Source organism: Piliocolobus tephrosceles, chromosome 1, assembly GCF_002776525.5.
Source record: "Piliocolobus tephrosceles isolate RC106 chromosome 1, ASM277652v3, whole genome shotgun sequence".
Taxonomy (NCBI): Eukaryota; Metazoa; Chordata; class Mammalia; order Primates; family Cercopithecidae; genus Piliocolobus; species Piliocolobus tephrosceles.
The window spans coordinates 19121643-19140580 of record NC_045434.1 but is presented as its reverse complement, the minus strand read 5'-3'; the positions used below and the strand labels follow the sequence as shown (position 1 = coordinate 19140580).

At 41.9% G+C, this 18938-nt stretch overlaps 1 protein-coding gene across 1 annotated transcript in view; it reads right to left on the bottom strand.

Annotated features, from left to right (window-relative positions):
• Positions 1-7937: 7937 nt before the first annotated feature.
• The window catches only part of CCSAP (centriole, cilia and spindle associated protein), a 22942-nt gene continuing 11941 nt past the window's right edge, over positions 7938-18938 (bottom strand). The window contains exons 3-4 of the mRNA XM_023191784.3: positions 13593-13861; positions 7938-12262 (exon numbers count right to left, since the gene is read on the bottom strand). Of these exons, the coding sequence (XP_023047552.2) occupies positions 12086-12262; positions 13593-13861 (446 nt within the window). The 3' untranslated portion in view covers positions 7938-12085. The remainder of the gene's footprint in view (positions 12263-13592; positions 13862-18938) is intronic.

Below are 18938 nucleotides of genomic sequence, written 5' to 3'. Positions count from 1 at the left end.
GTTCCTAGAAAAGGTTCATTTTTGGGTGAAAATCCAGGATTTATACCTTATCATCCAAAACTTGCAGAGTTTTAAATATTGTAATGTGCCAGAGCCCCATTCCAGACCAGCAGGAAGTGGAGGGGTCCCGCGCTGTTCTCCTCTCCGCTGCCGGACAGTGGCCTCCTGAGTGGGAAGCTCCACCTGCAGGACCCTCCAGGCGGCTCAGTTATTAGTCTAGCTTCAGAATCACACAGCTGAGACTCTTCAGTGGGAGGACATATCTTGAAGAGTGCTGGCTTGTATTTGTTTCTCTTTTGTTTAGGATTTTTAATGGTTAATGCATTCTTATGGTTTAAACATCAAAGCCGCATGAAAAGGTGAACGCTGAAGGCTCCCTGCCCATCCCATCACTCCATTTCTTCCTCTAGCCCCGCAAGTAGCCACTAGTTAGTTTGTGAATCCGGAGGTTCTGAATGTAGATACTGATATTTTCATTAGCCTTCACTTTCTTAAAAGGTAACATGTTACATACACCATCTTTTGTACACCTAAACTCTCCTGGAGCTCTTTCCACTTCTCAGTACATTGAGAGCTTTCCATTAAAGGCTACGTAGGGTTCCATTTTGTGGAAATAATGTTTTCTTTAGCCAGTTTCTTATTGATGAACTGGGTCATTTCCAGTTGGGTCATTTTCAGTTCTCTTTTGAGGTAATTGCAAAACAATTTGGTTAATGACAGCATCCTTAATTTTTGTTTTCACTCATATACTCCTCCCGTTTATCAGAAAAGGTAATAATTTTCCTTCCAATTTAGTCCTTTCCCTACACATCGGCAGAAACCATTTAGAAAATTTGGGCCAGGCGCAGTGGCTCAAGCCTGTAATCCCAGCACTTTGGGAGCCCGAGACGGGCGGATCACGAGGTCAGGAGATCGAGACCATCCTGGCTAACACGGTGAAACCCCATCTCTACTAAAAAATACAAAAAACTAGCCAGGCGAGGTGGCGGGCGCCTGTAGTCCCAGCTACTCGGGAGGCTGAGACAGGAGAATGGTGTGAACCTGGGAGGTGGAGCTTGCAGTGAGCTGAGATCCGGCCACTGCACTCCAGCCCAGGGCAACAGAGCGAGACTTCGTCTCAAAAAAAAAAAGAAAATTTGATGGAGGTGGGGAGCAAATCCAACGAGAGGTGTGCAAGACTTTTTATTCATGAAAACTTTAAATCCTGCTGAAATAAATATAGGAAGACCAACCTAAATGGAGACATACTATATTTGGGGATAAAAATACTCAATATTAGAAAGCTGCTAATCTTCCAAAATTAGTAAATTCAGCGCAGTTTAATGAAACTGCCAAATGGAATTAAAAATAGAATTTGACGTGCTCATTTTAAAGTTTATATTTAGAAAATAACCAAGAAAAGAACAAGGTGGGCATGTGGAGACTTGGCCTCCCAGATATGAAGTAAATGCAAAATTTATTTTGCAGTTTAGAAGAATATGGTGAGCTCAGGTTTGTCCAAACTGACCCATAGAAGAGCAGCACCTAAAAACCTTCCCACGTATCTATAGGAATTTATTTTTTAAAAATGATGTAACACTCTATATCAGTAAGGACTGTTCGCCAGATGGTGTTAAACCCATCTGCTACCATTTGATTAAAAAAAGAAAGATTGGGCCAGGCCGGGTGGCTCACGCCTGTAATCCCAGTAGTTTGGGAGGCTAAGGCCAGCAGATGGTTTGAGCCCAGGAATTGGAGACCAGCCTGGGCAACATGGCAAAACCCCATCTCTACTATGCAAGCATTAGCCGGGCGTGGTGGTGCATACTCGCTGTCCCAGTGACGGGAGGCTGAGGTGGGAGGATCACCTGAGCCCAGGGAGGTCGAGGCTGCAGTGAGCTGTGATCACACCACTCTACTCCGGCCTGAGCAGCAGAGTGAGACTTGGTCTCAAAAAAAAAGGAAGGTTAGATTTTTACTTCATATTCACAAAAAATTAACTTCCATTGGATTAAAGCACTAACACCGGAAGCAAGGTTTTTCTTTTAAACCATCGGACGACAATGTTGCATTTTTTATAATCGAGGGGTAAGTCTTTCTGAAAGTGACACAGAGTCCTCCATCTGTAAAGGAAAGGTTTGAGATTTGAGTGTGCAAATTGATATTTTCCATATGACAAAAGAAAGCATAAAGGAAAGCAATGGGCTGTATAAAATATTCACAAAATATCTGTCTGAAGATGGATATCAGATATATAGAGAGACCCTAACAAGGTCAGTAAGAGAAAGAGACTCACTTAAAAAAAAAAAGTCAGTGCGCTTTTCTATATTTTTTTCCAAAACAATTTTAAAGGATTGGCAAAGCACATAAGCAGGCCATTCATCAAAGAAGTAAAGATGACTGATTAATAAGAAAAAAATGCTAGCATCACTAATAATCAGTAAGGTCAGGCACAGTTCACACCTGACTTTGGGATGCCTTGAACCCAGGAGTTCAAGTCCAGCCTGGGCAAGATGGCAAAACCCTATCTCTACAAAAAAATACAAAAATCAGCTGGGCGTGGTGGCACATGCCTGTAGTCCCAGCTACTTGGGGGGCTGAGGTGGAAGGATCACTTGAGCCCAGGAGTTCGAGGCTGCAGTGAGCCGTGTTTGTGCCACTGCCCTCCAGCCTGGATGACAAAGTGAGACCCTATTTAAAAAAATAATAATAATAAGTAAAATATAAATCATTGCATTCCTGATGTTGATATGCGTGGCTTCTTTTTTAAAAATGTTGAGTCTTACTGGTGGTTTCTCAATAATTTTTTCAAAGCAACAGCTCCCGGCTTCATTCATATTCCATTTTTGTTTTCAATTTCATTGGTGTCTGCTTTTTTTCTTCCTTTGTTCTGCTAGATGTGGGTTCATTTTACTTACCGTTTTCTGTTACTGTGGAAGCTCAGATTATTGATCTGAAACCTTCTTTCATAATAAAAGCACTCAATGCAATAAATGTCCCTCTAAGCACTGCATTGTGTGTGCCCACATATTTTAATATGCTATAATTTCACTTTTCTTCCCTTTAAAATCCTTTCTGATTTCTCTTGAAAATTCCTCTTTGGTGGTTTATTTATGAGTATGTTGTTTAACTTCCAGGCAATTTCAGATCCTCCTGTTATCCTTCTATTACTGAATTTTAGTTCAATTCCATTATGGTCAGAAACATATTTTGTATGATTTCAGTTATTTTACATTCTTTAAGGTTTATTTTATAAACCGGGATATGGTCTTAGAGAATGTTCCATGTGCCCTTGGAAGAATATATGTATCACGCTGTTGTTGGGTGGAGTGCTATAAATGTCAATTACAGCCACTTGATTAATGATACTCTCAGTTCTTCTGTCTTGGCTGATTTTCTTAGTTCTATTACTGTTAGGAGTATTGAAGTCTTCAGCTGTAATGGTGAATTTGTCTAGTTCTCCTTTCAGTTGTCAGATTTGCTTCACATATATTGCCTCAGCACAATCTTCTTTGTCATGTTAGCCTTTTTCCAGTAATTCACCTGTCCACCATCGCCGTCTGCTTCCTGTCATAACCCTGCTTTTCCTGGGCATACGGAGAATCCTATGTTCTGTTGTTCTTGTACTGTCTCATTTTTTAGGGATGATGCTTGCCACACTTAGAGTAAGTCCAGCAGGTTTTAGAGAGCGTCACTATGCTTGTGCACTGTGGGCACAGAAGCTCTGTGAAGTTCTGCTGCCAGGTACGTACACCTTTAAACATGGTGCATCTTCTTGGTGAACTGAACCTTTTGTATAAAAACCCTCTTTAAACCTGATAATTTCCTTTGCTCTGAAATCAATTTCACTATTGCTTTCTTTTTTGGTTAGCATTTTTATGATATTTATTTTATTATTATTATTATTTTTTTTTTTTTTTTGAGACAGAGTCGTCCAGGCTGGAGTGCAATGGCGCGACCTCGGCTCACTGCAACCTCCACCTCCCAGGTTCAACCAAGTCTCATGCCTCAGCCTCCTGAGTAACTGGGATTACAGGCATGTGCCACCACACCAGGCTAATTTTTGTATTTGTTTTTGTTGTTTTCAAGTGATCCCTCCTCAGCCTCCCAAAGTACTGGGATTATAGGTGTGAGCCACCACACCCGACCTGGTCCATCTTTTTCTGTCCTTTACTATTAACCTACTCATATGATTGCATTTAAAATGAATTTCTTATAGACATCATATAGCTGAATCATGTTTTTGAAAAATCATTCTGATACTGTCTTTTAGTTGGTGTGTTTATACTATTTACATTTAATGTAATTACTAATGTGTGTGGCTTCTTTTTCTCTGTTTTTTTTGTTGTTGTTGTTCTTTGGTTCCCCCTTTTCCTGTTTTCTTTTGGGTTATTTGAAATTTTTTTTTTTTTTTTGGTTGAGATGGAGTAGTCTCGCCCTGTCACCCAGTCTGGAGTGCAGTGGCGCGATCTTGGCTCACTGCAAACCTCTGCCTCCTGGGTTCTGCGTTCAAGTGAGTCTCCTGCCTCAGCCTCCTGAGTAACTGAGACTACAGGCACCCACCACCACACCCGGCTAATTTTTGTATTTTTAGTAGAGACAGGGTTTCTCCATGTTGGTCAGGCTGGTCTCAAACTCCTGACCTTAGGTGATCCACCCGCCTGGGCCTCCCAAAGTCTTGGGATTAACAGGCGTGAGCCGCCGCACCTGGCATATTTGAACATTTTTAGTATTATGATTGTGACCATATCTTTGTATAAAGTTTTGAAAGGAAAACATCAACCGATTTAGAACCATTTTTGTCACTTAGATTTCAGAAACCTTCCCACCGTGTGGGTGCCTTTACTCGCCCCTCTTTCTGTTACAGTTGTCTTATATATTGCATCTACATAGGTTGAAAACCTTATCAGATGATGTTATATTTTTTGCTTTCAACAATCAAACATGTTATAAAAAACTCAAAAGGAGACTAGTCTATTCTATTTTACCCATTTTGGTTGCTTTTCTTCATTCCTGATGTTGCAAGTTTCCTTTTGGTGCTGTTTTCCTCTGAAGGACCAGCTGCCTGTGCAGTTCCTTTGAGCAGGTCAGCTGCTGCCAGTCCTCTCTGTTTTCATGCATCTGACAATGTCTTTATTTCACTTTCGTTCCTGAGGGATACCTCATTGGATAAGAATTCTGAATTGATAGTTATTTTCTTTCAGCACTTTAAAAAATGGGCCACTTCCTTCTGACCTCCATGGTTTCTGATGAAAATGCTGATGTCATTCAAATTGTTGTTTCCCTATAGGTAATGTGTCATTTTTCTCTGGCTGTTTTCAAGATGTCTTTTAGTTTTCAGCAGTTTATGATGTGTCTGGGCATTGACTTCTTTGAATTTATCCTGTTTAGGATTTACTCAGCCTCTTGAATCTGTAAGATTTCACCCATCTTGGGAATTTTTCAGCCATTAATTATACAGATGTTTGTAAAGCACTGCACTTTTTTGTTTGTTTGTTTGTTTGAGACAGAGTGTTTGTTTGTTTGTTTGAGACAGAGTCTCGCCCTGTCGCCCAGGCTGGAGTGCAATAGCACAACCTTGGCTCACTGCAACCTCCACCTCCCAGGTTCAAACGATTCTCCTGCCTCAGCCTCCCTAGTAGCTGGGATTACAGGCACCCACCACCATGCCCAGCTAATTTTTGTATTTTTGTGGAGACGGGCTTTTGCCATGTTGGCCATGCTGGTCTTGAACTCCTGACCTCGTGATCTGCCCGCCTCAGCCTCCCAAAGTGCTGAGATTATAGGCATGAGCCACTGCACCCAGCCAGCACTGCACTCTCTTATCCGTCTGTGACATGACTGAGACCTGTCGATATCATCCCACAGTTCCCTGAAAGTCTGCTCGTTTTTCAGTGACATTTTTCTGTTCATATTGGATGATTTTATCAATCTCTTTCGTCATCTCCATTCCATTGAGTCTATCCAGTTAATTTTTAAAACGTTATAGTATTTTTCAGTTCTAATATTTTCCTTTGGTTCTGCTTTATATCATCTATTTCTTTACTGATACTTTCTATTTTAATATGTTTCAGGAATGACTGCTTATTTGAGCTTTTTATTATTAACTACTTTAAAGTCTATAATGGCTTCTGTTGTCTTTTTCCATTAGAATTATTTTCATGGTTCTTTATATGCTGAATAATTTGGGATTGTATTCTAGACATTTTGAATGTTACATGATGAGACACGACTTTTAAGTCCTATAGAAAATGTTGATGTTTTTATTATAGCAGGAAATTGATCAGGTGAGGCTCAGGCCGAAGACTCCAACCTTCCTTCTGTGAGTTTTGGTCCCAATGTCACTTCAGTCTTCAAAGCTTTTGCAATGCTATTTGGATTCATCCCATATAGGCCCTATCTTGCCGTCAGTCTGAGGCCTGACAGGGCTCACCTGTAAGCTCGGTTCTCGGCTGTCTTGGTATGGACTTAGGATCAGCTCTACCCGTAAGCACTGTGAACAGTGTGAGTAGGTGGGGAAGGGCTCAGGTGTTCATAAACAACTTTGTGGCGTCACTTTCTTAAGCTCTTCCCTCTCTGCTCTCTCCCTAGCACTTTCTGGTTCCCTGGGGCTCCCCTTTTTTTGGTCCTCTGGCCCAAAATTGCCCACTTCTGCAATTCAGCCATATCCTTCAGAGAGAAAAAAAGCGCATCGGCTCAGTCCCATGCTCTTGGTGATGCAGCTCTACTCAGTGGAGATGTGCGAGGCTCTCCCTCAGGCTTCCGGCTCCTGCAGGCTCCCACTGGCAGCCAGGGGGTTACCTGGGAGCTTCAGCACGAAAAAAATGGGGAAAAGGAGAGGTAAGGGGGCATTTCCCCCACTCTCTCAGCTTTAGCTGTTCCTTCCCCTCCTGTTCCTGGAGCCAGGCTGCTTCTGGATCTCCGCACCACAGTGCTCACTTCTGTGTTTTGGCCTGTGTTAAGGCTGGACGATACGTGAAGAATAAAAAAAAAAGGAAGATTCACCACCACTTTAGTGGTCCTTAGAAGTCTAGTGTACCCAATCCATGTGTTGCTATTTACTTTTCAGAGTCCTCAAATAGCTGTGTGACACAGTCCATCTATATTTTATAGATGTGTTCAGTAAGAACAAAGTGGGGGAAGTGTGTGCTCCCTCCATCTTCCTGGAACTAGACTCTTCCCTAAGACATTAAGGGAAAAAAAATTGGAGAATGTCCATAGCATTATCCAATATTTGTGCAAAACAAAATGTGTCCATGTATCTCCATAGATAAATGCTTAGAAAAAAGGTCTGCAAGTTTACACACAAAATTTAAAAATGGTTTATTCTAAGAAGAGGAGCAGAATTTCGATGAGAAGGGGACTTTCACTTTTAACTTTTAACTTTCACTTTTAACTCTATACTTTTTTTTTTTTTTCGAGGCGGAGTTTTGCTTTGTCGCCCAGGCTGGAGTGCAATGGCAAGATCTTGGCTCGCTGCAACCTCTGCCTCCTGGGTTAAAGCGATTCTCCTGCCTCAGCCTCCTGAGTAGCTGGGATTACAGGCACATGCCATCACGCCTGGCTAATTTTTGTATTTTTAGTAAAGACAGGGTTTCACCATGTTGGCCAGGCTGGTCACGAACTCCTGACCTCAAGTGATCTGCCTGCTTCAGCCTCCCAAAGTGTGGGATTACAGGCATGAGTCACCACACCCAGTCAAGTCTATACTTCTTTTTGAGTTATTTTAACCATGCACTATTACTTTTGTAACTTTCAAAACAATAAGATGTGATGGAAAAGACTGGGAAAAATTATAGCTCAACTCAAAGTGTATATACACTATCTTTTCATGGACATAACTAATGTATCTTATTAAACATTTATCTACTGAAAAATCCATTTAGGAGTCAATATGATCATACATTCTCTTCAAGTCATGTATGTACTAAGCAGAATTACTTCTCACAAAAGAGTCTCAGCCTGTAATGTTAATTAACTTTATTCACATTTTTCCAAGTAAATACAATATTAACTATAAGCTAAAAACAATACATAGTTCTTAGAAAATACAACCCCGAATTACTGTGTGGCCTGGGCTTTGTGATTATATGTGCCCAGCCTTTGTTCCTCCAGATTTTTAAAGTGAATGCAGTGCTCAAAACAAACTTACAATAGCACAGGGAAACCTTCCCTAAATAAAGTTTTGTTATTATAAGAGAAATCCAAAATGAGGCCTCTACTGTCTTCATTCAAGTGTCCAGAATTTCAAAATGGAAATAATATTAAAAGAGCAATCGATTTGTTTCCATCTCACACTAGCAGGCTTGAAGGAGGCAAATTTGGACCAAAAATCTAGACATAACTCCTTGCATAGGGTTTGGTATTAAGCACACACTTGCACTGAATAACTCCATATCCACCCTGTAGTACAAAAATTCATTTCAAATGCAAACATTGTGAAATGACCAGGTCATATTTTGAAGATCACTCTTTAAAATATCATTTAACTGATCACAAAATTATATAGTAAGGGCCTTATATGGATCAGGTATTAAGTTTGATACCAAAGCAACTACAGCATCAAGCTACATAAATATTAGCACCATTTTTTATCTAGTCCAGTGAAATGTAAAACTATGCATCAAACTGTTTTTTACCAAAGTAGTCAACAAGAAAAATTGTTTTAATTCTGATATGGGCTTTGCTCCCCCTCCTCTTTGCTGGTAATACTTTTGAACATTTTAAAGAAAGTACAGTTGACCCTCTGTATCCGTGAGTTCTGCATCCATGGATTCAACCAAATACAAACTGAAAATATTTGAGGGAAAAAAGGATGGTTTCATTTGTGCTGAACATGTACAGGCTTTTTTTTCCTTGTCATTATTCCCTAAACAATACAGTATAACAACTATTTACATAGCATTTACATTGTATTAGGTATTTTAAGTAATCTAGAGATGATTTAAAGTATACAGGAGGATGTGTCTAGGTTATATGCAAATTCTACACCATTTTATAGAAGGGGCTTGAGTATCCGTGGAGTTTGGCATCCTAAGGGAGGCCTGGAACCAATGCCCCATGGATACTGAGAGGTGACGGTACCATAACATACAACAGACTTTGTAACATAAATTACAAAATCTGTGCCCAGTACAGCATTATCAACCTAAAAAAGGATAGTGGAAGACCCTACAGATTTTTCTTAACGTACAAATTGTGCAGAATTCTCTTCTGGAAGTTATGGCTTCCAATAACAGCCATGTTGCTTGCTCTCTTTCTTACAATTCAGTCAGCTGAGTTCAAGTGACCTAAGTATAATACCCTTCAAGTTGCTAGCATTTGTGTTCTTTGATGGAACACAATGACAAAGATACTACATATGAAATGGTATAAATATGTGCCTCCTACATAATATGCAAGATCATCTATAGCCTATTATACATCTATTCATTTTTAAAATGAATCATGTGCTTAGAAATTTTAGGGGGGAGAACATACATATAACCAGAGGTGCCAAGTATTTTAACAGCTCCTAAATAAGGGCAGTTAAAAGACAAAGAATCGATTCCATTCACTTCTCACCCGCAGACTTAATGTCCAGCAGAGTGCTAGACAATATTGCTTCAATATTCTGTTACTTTTATCTTATATTAAAATTGGTAACATAAAAAACAAAAAACATATTTATGACATTGTTTTAATTAAGAACTTAAAATCAAAATTTTTGAAGAGTTTTATGTAGCATTTATTTTTAAGTATCATTGGATTCTCGGTTTCAGGCTTTTTCAACATGAAAGGTAGTTTTTAAACTATCTCACTGTCTTGCAGGTTGTCCCAAGAATTAGGAACATGATTACAACCACATTCATTTCTAGAATAAAAAGAAAAAAGTAGGATCATCAAATTGTAACAACTATAAAATCTGCACAGCTTCAAAAGGTAATTGCCACTCTTTAAGAAAGAAAGAAAAGAAGCCCTAACCAACTAAGGACTTGGACGTAAGATGAAGGCTTACAATTCATACTGATTTATTCACTATTCATGCACTTTAAAAGTACTTTAAAAATCCCATTCATTTGTCTTCCACTTAAAAAGAGGAAAAAATTTGCCCATAATTGCCTTCTATGTTTTCTCTCTGTCTGGAGTTTTAAGTAGTAAGTACATTAAATACAACTTTGTTTTCTAAACAAGAGAAAAGTCTGGCTGTTCAAAGTCTAGAGGAAGTTGGGTTTCTAAGGCAATCCGTCAGTGTGGGGTCTGAACCACTCTCTAAGGCCGTCTTTCCTAGATTGTCAGCTGCAACACAAGCCTGAGCTGGATGGCTAACACCGAACATGCAAGAAGCGACTTTAAAGGAACAGTTTTCACAATCAGCTAGCTACACCATCACAAATTGCCACATGAAGGTGATCTTTAGGTACCTGTGTCGTTTAAAGACTTTAATAATAGTTAATACCAAAATTCACCAGTTACTAGCAAGGCTGTTTTGGACAACATGTAAAATTTCCTCGTTTGAAATATGCATCTCAATGATTAGGAAAGATCTCTAAGGAAACAAATTCACCTCCAAACTACACAAATATTTTAAAAGGTTTTTTAAGCTCACAAAACTTCAGTATGTGTTTTCAAAGCTTAAACAGTTATGATCACGTGTGAAGATTTTATGGGGAATGAAAGCGATCTGTACTAAAAACTGACTATGGTCTTCCAAAGACCCAGAGAAAAATACCAAGGTAATGCTCAGCCTCACGTCCACTCACACATCTTCGGTGCCAAGCTGGCACAGGCAAAGCACCTTTCTTATCTCTTATAAGAAACTTAGCACACGTCCTTCTAGCAGATTGTCTCCACAGGATGGAGAAGATATTCATTTGATGGAAACCAGTGTTTGTTAAAACATTTTCTACCCCCAAAGTAAACACACTAAAGAGAAGGAGCACTATTTACATAAATTTCTGCCTATCCACACACCACCATTCTCTCCCATTGAAGTGTAGATAAGATCTACTGGCTAGGAATCAAAGAGTAATGTATTTCAACCTAAAGTTTGAATACTGTACATCGTACATCATCAAGACTTTGTTATTGTTAAGTGCTGTAAAGAAAAAGTAGAGAAAGTAGAGGTGGGCAGTCTGTCTAACAGGCATCTTAACACTGGTCCCCATCCCAGTGGAACAAGCAATGCCAGTGTACCAAATGCAATTCCAGATTGTAAGTTCGAAATGTCATTGCCAGCCATTACAGAAGAGGCAAAAGTCCACAGTGGGTGTATGCCAAAAGGTCAAGTGTGACAAAGGACTGAATCCACAGTATGTGTTCTAAAAAAAACAAAAACAAAAACTTGCAATAAAAAAGTGAGTCTTTGACTACTCAAAAGAAACTTACTACTACTCTACACACATAACTGTGTTGTGTGCACTTTGTCTATTGGAATGTATTTGAGCTATTAAACTATTAAATAATAACTGCCTAGATGATCACTGAAAAAGAGACCCTCGCCCAGCCCACATAATTCTTAAATATCACAGTCTAACAAAGATGCTGCTGAACTGAAATACAAATAAGTTAAAATTTTTCAGGAACTAGCAAAGTTCTAGTTTCATTATACATGGAATCAATAGTAGTGATGACACTCATTTTTGACTTGATATTCTTTCACAAACAAAACGGCAAATAAGGAAAACGAGTCTTATGCTGTAAGATGGAATGATCTTACAGCTATGGAATCTGGAAAGTTATTTAGAACAAGATGAAAATAGGCTCTACCTAAACTTATGAAAAGAATACTGAAGTGTAAGCATCTGTCGCCATTTAAAGGCATTTGGTGTCAGTATCTTAAAAGATTAAGATGCTTTAAAATAAAACCCTTATAAGAATATCAAAGATTTAGGGAATTATCTTCATAAATAACCAAATGTCTATGGCTTCAACTGTCTGCCCTACTGCCGAGGTAGGTGACCAATATTCATCAAAATAAAACAATCTTTTACAAATTCCCTAAAAAAACCTTGCATAATCAGTTGGTTTCTTAAACCTGTGTCCAGTTTCTTTTGATGGTTTTTGTTTTGTTTTTCCTTTCAGTCATTTACACTTTTTAAAAGAGGCTGTCCACGCAAGTGTTTCTTTAAGCTCTTGCCGAATAGCACCTCATGTATTCTGTCATCCACGGGTTCTCTGAGGAGGAAGCCTTCACCTTTCTGTTCTTCTCCACATCCACAGAGTGAGCACGCTGTCTTTGAGCAACCAGTTTCCTTTTCTCTACCTGTCTTCTGTTCTTGGCTCGTAATGCTGATTCATGAATCTAAAGAGAGTTCAAAATAAAAGGATAGGAACTTAACGGGCTATTATACTAATGTTCAACAAAGGTTGCAATGAAGCTGGCTACTGTCAGGTCACCTGCAGCAGGGCAGAGTCAAGCCCTGCTTCTCTATGTAGTTCTTCTTTACATAAATGGCTTTACATAGAAGAGCCATTCTCACTTCATGCTATTCTCACTTGATTCGTATCAGGGATAATGAAATAAGCGACAGCAAATTAAATGTTAGAAATGGTAAGCAACCAATCTGCATGTACTTCTAGAGTTGGCTCTGGAGAGCTGTCCGAACTGCTTAGCATTAAGCACAAGTATTTCATCGAAGACTTAAAAACAGCTCATAAAAAGCAGGGAAAATAAAAGAACTTTCAATGTTTAACATCAGTATACCAAAGACATCTCAAGGGATTTTACCACCTAAGATGTCTTATACTACAGATAAATCCTGTTAAAATTAATCCCGTGGACTTGTCAGAGATCTTTTGTTAAACAGCAGCTTTGTTGTCTCAGATATCACTCCAAATAACACCATCTGCTGGGGTTCAGATGTCTGTTCAGTGAAATTTTCATTATGCTATTTATCCAGAACTCAAGCAGTTTGCAGTTTCCCTTTCTGCTTCCTTAAATGCATCCTTTCCTTTAGGCTATCCTAACAGTATTAATGCTAACATACATGTTTTGTGACTACACCCATGAAGGTCCTCTCATTTGAAATGTTTCCGGGTCTTGACACAGGGGGACAAGCTAAGGCTAAGTCAAGGGAGGACTAAAGCTCCTGAGAGTAAAATGCATTTGTTACAGATGAACAGGGGACATGCAGCCATTTGAATTTAATCAGAAGAGCGAAAGGGAGTCTATGGCAGATGCCAAGCAATCAATCAGACAAACCAAAGATAAAGGAGTCAAAGAAGTGCCAGGTTATCGAAGCTGAAGGAAACTAAAATGGCTCAAGAGACCAGTGGCAAATCCAGATGGGCCATTACCAGCCTTGGCTGTGCTGCTCCTCCTGACCTCCCGGCCCCGCAGGAACTTGCGAACCCCAACTCCATCTACATCTTTGCCTGGCTTGGTGTCACTAAACCCTTCTGGGTAACTCCCAGCCAAAACCCCTCGCTCTCCAGGCCACCAACATACAGAATCCTCCTTTGGTTAATCAGAAGTTCCGTTCGGGAGTTCCCCAACCCACCACGCTATCCCCTAAGATTTCCCATGGGCCCAAAGCATTCAGTGACCAAAGGACGTGATGCCAGATGACAGGCGCATGGCCCAGCTCCCCACTCTCAAAGGGAACACAGAACCACAAGGGCCCAGAGCGCACCTCGTGCACAGGAGCGGATGCGCAGACGTTGTGAGTCTTCTGGCTTCCTGTATCCGTCTGTTTTTCTCCCCAGCCATAAAGAGCAAATGGATGCTTGTTTTCTTTTATTTTACTCGATGATCTTTGGGGACTTTTGACCGCTTTCCTGTTTCCTCTAGCAAATAAGGCACTTGGTTGCTGTCGAGGCTCAGTACTGGTGGGTGATTTGTCAGTTTCTCTTGTTCTGGTTTGTTGTTCAGATTTATCTTCTACATCTTTCACTGGCAGTGCTTTTGAAGAGAGATAAATGAGATGAAAATACTTTGAAATCAGATTTATATGTAATTACTTAAAATATTTAGGTTGAAAAATCATAATGCTTAATTAAGTCAGTAACATTTTCACTTATGGCTCAACTCATACGATCCACTTAAAGCAGAAACTCGGGAACAAGTTAGCATAATTTTCAAACCATTTATCTCATTTTAAAATCAACAACAAATATACCAAGATTGAACCAAGCCTATTCAAAAGCAACCACTGCCACTCCGATTCTGAGATTTAGCACCTGGAATGTTAAAAGCTAGACAGCACCACGCCCTAAGGGCTTTCTCCGCAATCCCCCAAAATAAATCCAATCATCTCAATTTTGCTTTCCTTCAGGGAAAGATCTGGATTTGTGGTCATTCTCCAGCAGCTGCAGAAAGTAAATGTTTGAGTTACTCCACCCGAAAATGCTCCTTAGTCCTTCTGTGCTCCTCCTGAGAGCCGCCTCCTTCACTGGAAAGCCCCTCCGCCCAACAGGCAGTGGTTTCCATCGTTACCGCCTAGGTGCGCAGCCAGGCATTCCCTGTGGGGAGAGTTAAAAATGAGGGCCCCAGCCGGGCACGGTGGCTCACACCTGTAATCCCAGCACTTTGGGAGGCCAAGGAGAGCAGATCACAAGGTCAGGAGATCGAGACCATCCTGGCCAACATGGTGAAACCCTGTCTCTACTAAAATACAAAAAAAAAAAAAATTAGCCGGGCATAGTGGCGCGTGCCTGTAGTCCCAGCTACTCGGGAGGCTGGGGCGGGGAATCGCTTGAACCTGTGAGGTGGAGGCTGCAGTGAGCCGAGATTGCGCCACTGCACTCCAGCTTGGAAAAAAAAAAAAAAAAAAAAGACGGCCGCAGTTTTAAGGGAGCTTCCCCAACGCTTGCAACAGAAATGACTCCATGAATGAGGCCCGGGTCTGTACCACAGCCCTAAATTCTGGGGAACCCCCCGTGGTAAATGTGGCTGCCCCACCTAAGGGGAACCTCAGATAGCAAGGATGTACTCCAAAAAATACCTGTTCCCTTGAATTACCTTTTATGATTTTCCCATTTATTGTTTTGTAAGCTTTTTTTTTTTTTTTTTTTGAGACAGAGTCTAACTCTGTCGCCCAGGCTGGAGTGCAGTGGCGCAATCTGGGCTCACTGCAAGCTCCGCCTCCAGGGTTCACGCCATTCTCCTGCCTCAGCCTCCCGAATAGCTGGAACTACAGGTGCCCACCACCACGCCCGGCTAATTTTTTTTGTACTTTTAGTAGAGATGGGGTTTCACTGTGTTAGCCAGGATGGTCTCAATCTCCTGACCTCGTGATCTACCCATCTCGGCCTCCCAAAGTGCTGGGATTACAGGCATGAGCCACCGTGCCCAGCCAAGCCTTTCTTTTTTATGAAATCAATGCAATTCGGTATAAACCCTTTGTGAGCCTGTTTCCTTCCACCTATAGCTCCGCTGAAGTAAGAGTTCCTGATGGGTCTAGGGCTCCATCTGAGGTGCCCCAGTTGTTTAGGCTACAGGAGACCCTTTGTTTCAGGTGCTCCAGAGTTTTGGTGTTGGTCACGATGTTATTTTTTTGTTTTCTTTTTCAGAGACAGGGTCTTGCTCTGTCGCCCAGGCTGGAGTGCAGTGGTGCAATCATAGCTCACTGCAGCCTCAACATCCTGGGGTCAAGTGATCCTCCCACCTCAGCCTCCTGGGTGTGTGCCACCAGGCCCAGGTAATTAAAACAATTTTTTTTTTTTTTTTTTTTGTAGAGATAGGGTCTCACTGTGTTGATCAGGCTGGTCTTAAACTCCTGGCCTCAAACAATCCTCCTGCCTCAGCCTCCCAAAGCACTGGGATTACAGGCCTGAGCCACCGCACCCAGCCATCAGTGATGATTTATTTTATAGACTGCTATTACAATCTATATAAGGTCTCATCACCTCTGTAGGACAGAATTTTGCCATTACTTTTAGTTGTGACTCTTCTCTTGGCTATTTCTACTTCCCTTTAAAGTTGAAGGAACCCCTGCATGGGCAGTGCATGCAAACTGGCACATACTTGTAAGAAACCTTTAGAGGTCATCTGCCATGTCTGCCTTCAGGGATGACCCTGACTCTAGCAAACCATTGCATTTATTACTAAACATTCGAAGGAACAGACACTTCATGTCTGAATCTGGGTCTAATGTTCTGCATCGGTGTGCATCATCTCTTTAAACCCAGCACTGGAGTTGCTGGGGATGAGGCAGGACACCAGCCTTCCATTTCATCATGAGACGATATCCATTCACTGTTCAAATGTTTATCTGAGTGATGTGTCCATACACTCTCCTCTCCTCTTCCCTGGTGTTTAAGAAGAAAAGCAAAGAAGAGATAATCAGGACCAAGACAAAAGGGAAAGAGAAGTGGGGAAGTGCAAGCAAGAACTGTACAGTGGCACAGTGATACTGAGAGACTCTGAGAGAAGAGCAGCCACCCAGGTCCTCTTCACTGATTCACTTCCCCTCTCTTCCTCCTGTTCCAGGCGTGTCTAGCCCAGATCTCCCACAGAAGCCTGCCCATAGAAGGCAATAAGGATTTTGCTGAAAGGGCAATCTGGGGCTAGCCAGGCAGAAAACAGGAAAGAGAATTCCAGAAAGAGGGAGTGGCTTCTTCAATGGCATGGAGAGAAGAGAAAAGAGGGAATTATAAGTAGTTCAAAATGGCAAGTACGTAGAGTCGATGGATGAAGGCCTGGAGCAGATAGCGTGGGGAAAATAAAGGCTTTCCATGCCAAACTCTGGCATTTTTATTTTATTCTAGAGATGAAGAATCATCACGGGAGGACTTTAAGCTGCAAAATGACATGGTCCTATTTGTATTTTAGGAATGAGGCCCCTAGCTCCACACGTGGAGGATGGGTGAGATCAGAAATAGGGGCAGAGAGGCCAGTTAGAAAAACACACTGATCAGACCAGCTGGGAGGTGGTGCCAGGATGCTTTTTTTTTAACAAGGCCCCTCCAGCCAAGCACGGTGGCTCAAGCCTGTAATCCCAGCACTTTGGGAGGCCAACGCTGGTGGATCACCTGAGGTCTGGAGTTCGAGACCAGCCTGACCAACATGGTGAAGCCCCGTCTCTACTAAAAGTACAAAAATTAGCTGGGCGTGGTGGCACACACCTATGATCCCAGCTACTCGGGAGACTGAGGCAGGAGAATCGCTTGAACCCAGGAGGCAGAGGTTGCAGTGAGCCGAGATCACACCATTGCACTTTAGCCTGGGCAACAAGAGCAAAACTCCATCTCAAAAAAAAAAAAAAAAATAGCCGGGCGCGGTGGCTCAAGCCTGTAATCCCAGCACTTTGGGAGGCCGAGACGGGCGGATCACAAGGTCAGGAGATCGAGACCATCCTGGCTAACACGGTGAAACCCTGTCTCTACTAAAATAAAATAAAAAAAAAAAAAAAAACTAGCCGGGCGAGGTGGCGGGTGCCTGTAGTCCCAGCTACTCGGGAGGCTGAGGCAGGAGAATGGCATAAACCCGGGAGGCGGAGCTTGCAGTGAGCGGAGATCCAGCCACTGCACTCCAGCCTGGGCGACAGAGCAAGACTCCATCTCAAAAAAAAAAAAAAATAAGGCCCCTCCAAAGCAGACAGCCCAGCAACACTGCATCAGACTGACAGGTGGATAGACAGACACCATGAGGACACCAGGAAGGACCATGTGGTGCTGGGTTCTGTGGCTCCTGGAGGTGTTCTGAGTGGATGGTCATGCTGTCCTCTGGCATAGGCTCCCCAAAGGATCAGGAAAGGGTGCTTGTCACCTCGGATGCAAGACACTCCTGGTCCCAGCGGCCAGACCTTCAACTGGAGCTCAGGAGAGACAATAGCATGAGATGAAAGCCACCGCTCTGGGTGTGGACCACGTCACCCAGAAGAAACGCAGAGCCAGAAGACAGGAGGCTCAAACAGGCCCAGGGACGCCGTTATTTAATATGCAGGCAAAGAAAGGAGAACCCGAGATGGGGGCAGAGGAAGGGTAGCAAGAGAGTAAAAAAATAATAACCAGGAAAGAGGCTGGGCAAAGAGTTTCAGAAAAAGAAAGCACAATTAACAGTCCAAAAATTACAGAGAGATTGGTACGATGAAGATGAAGAGACGTTGCCATGGCAGCTCGGTGGTCATTGGTGCCAGAGGGGAGGTGTGGGAAAGTCCAGGCTTTCGAACCAGACCCCAGCTGGCTGAGGACCGAACAGAGTGGAGCCTACCCATCCTGGTTCTGGGAGGCCACTGGACACACCCTCCCCACTAAGGATGACATGGAAAAGCTAAATGAAATTCAAAAGCGGCCCCAGATTAACAATGTCTATGGGTACCCAGCACAAGAAACTAAAAAATCTTCTCAGGAAACCCTTAGGCCTCAAATTATTCCTAGAAATAGCTTTTCCAACACAAAGACTAGTGTGTTGTAAAGATAACCAGGCACACAGGAGGGTAGGCAACAAGGGGGACCTGGAGAAGCAAGAGGCCTGAAATCCAAGGAGTCTTATTCAGACTACAAAATAGCTGTGCTTATAGAAAAAGACACAAGAATTATCTGCAACAGGAGGAGAGAAAAGATGGAAAATACAGAAGAGAAAAGGGAAAACTCATCACCGTAACATTAATATTTATAAAACTCTTTTGTAAAGCTCTTGAAATAGTGGCTGGCATAGGAGAAGTGTATATAAGTGTGGTATTATTATATCCATGTGTGTGTCTCTATGTGATTCGTTTTTGTCCTTAGTTCGTGGCTCCTAACTCCCATAGCCCTTGTTCCAGCCTTTTGTTATAATGTTGGGTGTGTTAAACCTCAGGGGCAGGCCCCCAGAAACCAAATCTGTCCTGCTCTTCTTTGCCCTGCCCCTAGGCAGGACTCTAATCTTTCAACCTTCTGATTGTAGCTGAGCTCGGGAGGTTCCTGGAGGCTGGCGAGAGAGTATGGAAGCTTCTCACCCCTTTCCCCATATCTCACCCCGTTCATCTCTTCATCTGTGTCCTTTATATCTTATTATTATTATTATTATTATTATTATTATTATTATTATTATTATT